The following is a 2,690-nucleotide window of genomic DNA, read 5'->3' on the forward strand; positions in this document are numbered from 1 at the left end:
GGGTCTCATCTGTGCTCTGTGGAGGCCAAGGGTTCCCTCCTGGGGCCAAAGCCCCTGCTGCAGACAGACCCAGGCCCAGAGAAGGACGGGGCCTGGGCGCCGCTACACTGGCTGCTCCTGCAGGCTCCCCGCGCAGCGGTGCAGAGATCACCCAAGGCCTTAAGATTCTGAACTTTTATTTTCTGGCATGAAAAGTACAAATAATTAAACAATTCCATGTAAAAGTCTGTTACCGCGGCCAGGCCTGTGATCCCGGTAATAAATAGTCTAAACGCAACGCGAAGTATTCTTCTTGGGTTTTTTTTTTTTTTTGTCTTTTGTTTTGTCTTTTTTTTTTTTTTGTCTTTTGTTTTGTCTTTTTTTTTTTTTTTTTTTTTTTACAGTTTTTTTTATCACCTCCAACATGGACTCTGTCGTGATTTGAAACCTTCCGAATAAATAACAGGATGAAGGGAGGGGTGGAGGGGCTGAGCCCCCTCCCCCCTGGCCTGGCCCCTGCCCCCCAGGGACGTGGAAGACCCGAGTCCCCCTTGCCTGGGAGCCCCGGCCTGGCCCCCTGCGGGGAGGGGCTGGCCTCCAGGGAGGGGGCCTGTCTGGGCTGAGTTTTGTGTTTTAGAAAAAGAAGTCCCCTCCCAGTCTTGGGGGTGGCAGGGTCCTAGGCCTTGGTGGGGGGGTGTGGGGAGGTGCCCCCTCTCTGGAGCCTGGCCCCCCCCAGGGTGGGGGACAAACCCAGCCCTTATTGCTCGGACGCCCTGCTGCAAGCTTCCCACGCGGATGTGCGTGTTCCCGAATGCAGAGGGCGGAGGGGAGAGAGCCCCAAGAGACAGCAGGGGAGAGGGGTCCCTGCCCTGCTGCAGGGGAGAGGAGAGAGGGCAGGGAGGACTTAAAACCACGAGAATAAATAGGTTCGTGTATCAAGAACAAGCTAGGGATTTCACCAGCTAAATAGGACTGAAAAAATTCTCAAGACAAGAGCAAAAAGAATCCCATTGATGACCTGGACGTCGCTGGCCGTGGGGACTGCCCCGCAGAGCACACGCCCCCGCGTGCCACTCGGCTACCATTACTGTTATTAATAATTATTATTACTTTAATGATTCCACTTCCCCTTTTATAAATAAATTAGGCATAACCATGTCTCGGCAAAACTTAAAGAAACAAAGAGAACATTGTCGTTCCTTTAACTTGCAAACCGGATGAAGTAACAGAAATATACACGGATGTCCTTACAGGGCAACGAGGAGAATAAATAGTTAACATAGCAATAAGTTAAAACTACAAGAAGCTAAATTCAGCAAAAAAGTACAAGAAAGTTAACTGGTGCCAGTTTATGTCTTTTTTTTTTCCTTTTTTTTTTTTTAAATCTCTTCTGTGTGTTTTCTTTTTTTGTTGCTTTTTTTTCCTCTTCTGTTTGTGTTTTTTTGTCGCTTTTTTGATTTTTTTTCTTTTTTGTTCCTTGCAGCAGAAGCTCCACAGACGTTTAATAACAACACCGGGAGGGGTGGGGGAGAGAGAGCTGGACAGTCAGATGGGGGCGCCATAGCCAGACACCAAACGTGGGGACACCGGGGGAAGGCAACTTAACTATAGCTAAAGTCGGGGTTTTGCAATTCTCAGTTCCGATGGGGCCGCTGAGTGGGGTGGGGAGCGGTGCGAGGGCTCCCAGGGGCTCCGGCCTGTGGCTTCTGTTGGAATTTTTTTTTTTTTTAAAGAAAGAAAACTAGGGCGATGCAATGTCCAGACAGAAGCCGGGGGCCGGGGCTCGAGATCGGGGGCTGTGTCCACTGCAATCTGGAAAGACGAAAAACCCAACAAACCGAAAGGGGATAGGTAGGTGACAAGTGGACGGGAAAGGAGTGTGGGGCTGGGCCTTTGGGCCCATCCACCCCACCCTGGGCCTGGCGGGGAGTGCCGGGGTCTTGCTGCCGGGGAGGCCCAGTCCTGGTGGGGGAGGCTCAGGGCTGGGCCTCTCCCTCAGCTGCATGGGCCAAGGCCTCGGCCCAGAGGGAGGCTGAGCCCCAGGGACAGGGGTGTCCTTTGGCCTCAAGTGTTGTGGGGGGGGGGGCTGCCTCCAGCCCACCGTGACGCCAAGGTGGAACGAGGTATCGTGTGTCTCAATGCATGTGCGCTGCGTGTGCACGCCTGTGTTCGTGGGCGCCAAGGAGACCACTGGGGGTCCAGGAGAGATCTCTGCAGAGAACCTGGGGGCCAGGGCGAGGGGGCCAAGAGGGTGAGGGAGCGTCTGGGGCGGGGTCTGGGGTGGGACCTCCTGCCTGGGCCTGTGGGATGCTATGGGCATATGTCTGCGTGTTCCTGGGTGGTGTTTGTGTTTCTCCGTGACCTGGTGTCCAAATTTGATGTCCAAATATCTATCGCTACATTCATGTGTGCACGTGGACAGGTGGATGGATTCGTGTGCCCACATCTGTGGTCTGTGTCCACATGGACATAGCCCCAGCTTCTGTCTCTTTCTGTCTATCCCTGTCCACGTGTCTGAGTTTGGCCAACCAGTCCCTTAACGTGTCTGGGGCATGTCGCTGTGTCCGTCTGTGTCTGTCCGTGTGTCCCCGTGGTGTGACTGTCTGCGTGGTTGTTTCTCTGTGTGGCCCCGTGGGCTGCCAGCCCCTAAGCCCTGCTCCCTGGGCCCCCCCAACCCCCGCCCCAGTTGGTAAACATAACCTGCCAAAATA

The 2,690-nt window shown here is 53.9% G+C and overlaps 1 protein-coding gene across 1 annotated transcript; it reads right to left on the bottom strand.

Annotated features, from left to right (window-relative positions):
- Positions 1–159: 159 nt before the first annotated feature.
- On the bottom strand, positions 160–2,590 carry LOC101149142 (basic proline-rich protein-like). Its single transcript, XM_004060042.5, has one exon. The coding sequence runs from the start codon at positions 2,423–2,425 to the stop codon at positions 1,721–1,723; it is 705 nt and encodes a 234-aa protein (XP_004060090.4). The 5' UTR covers positions 2,426–2,590; the 3' UTR covers positions 160–1,720.
- Positions 2,591–2,690: the final 100 nt, after the last annotated feature.

This window comes from Gorilla gorilla, chromosome 20 (assembly GCF_029281585.2).
Source record: "Gorilla gorilla gorilla isolate KB3781 chromosome 20, NHGRI_mGorGor1-v2.1_pri, whole genome shotgun sequence".
NCBI lineage: Eukaryota > Metazoa > Chordata > Mammalia > Primates > Hominidae > Gorilla > Gorilla gorilla.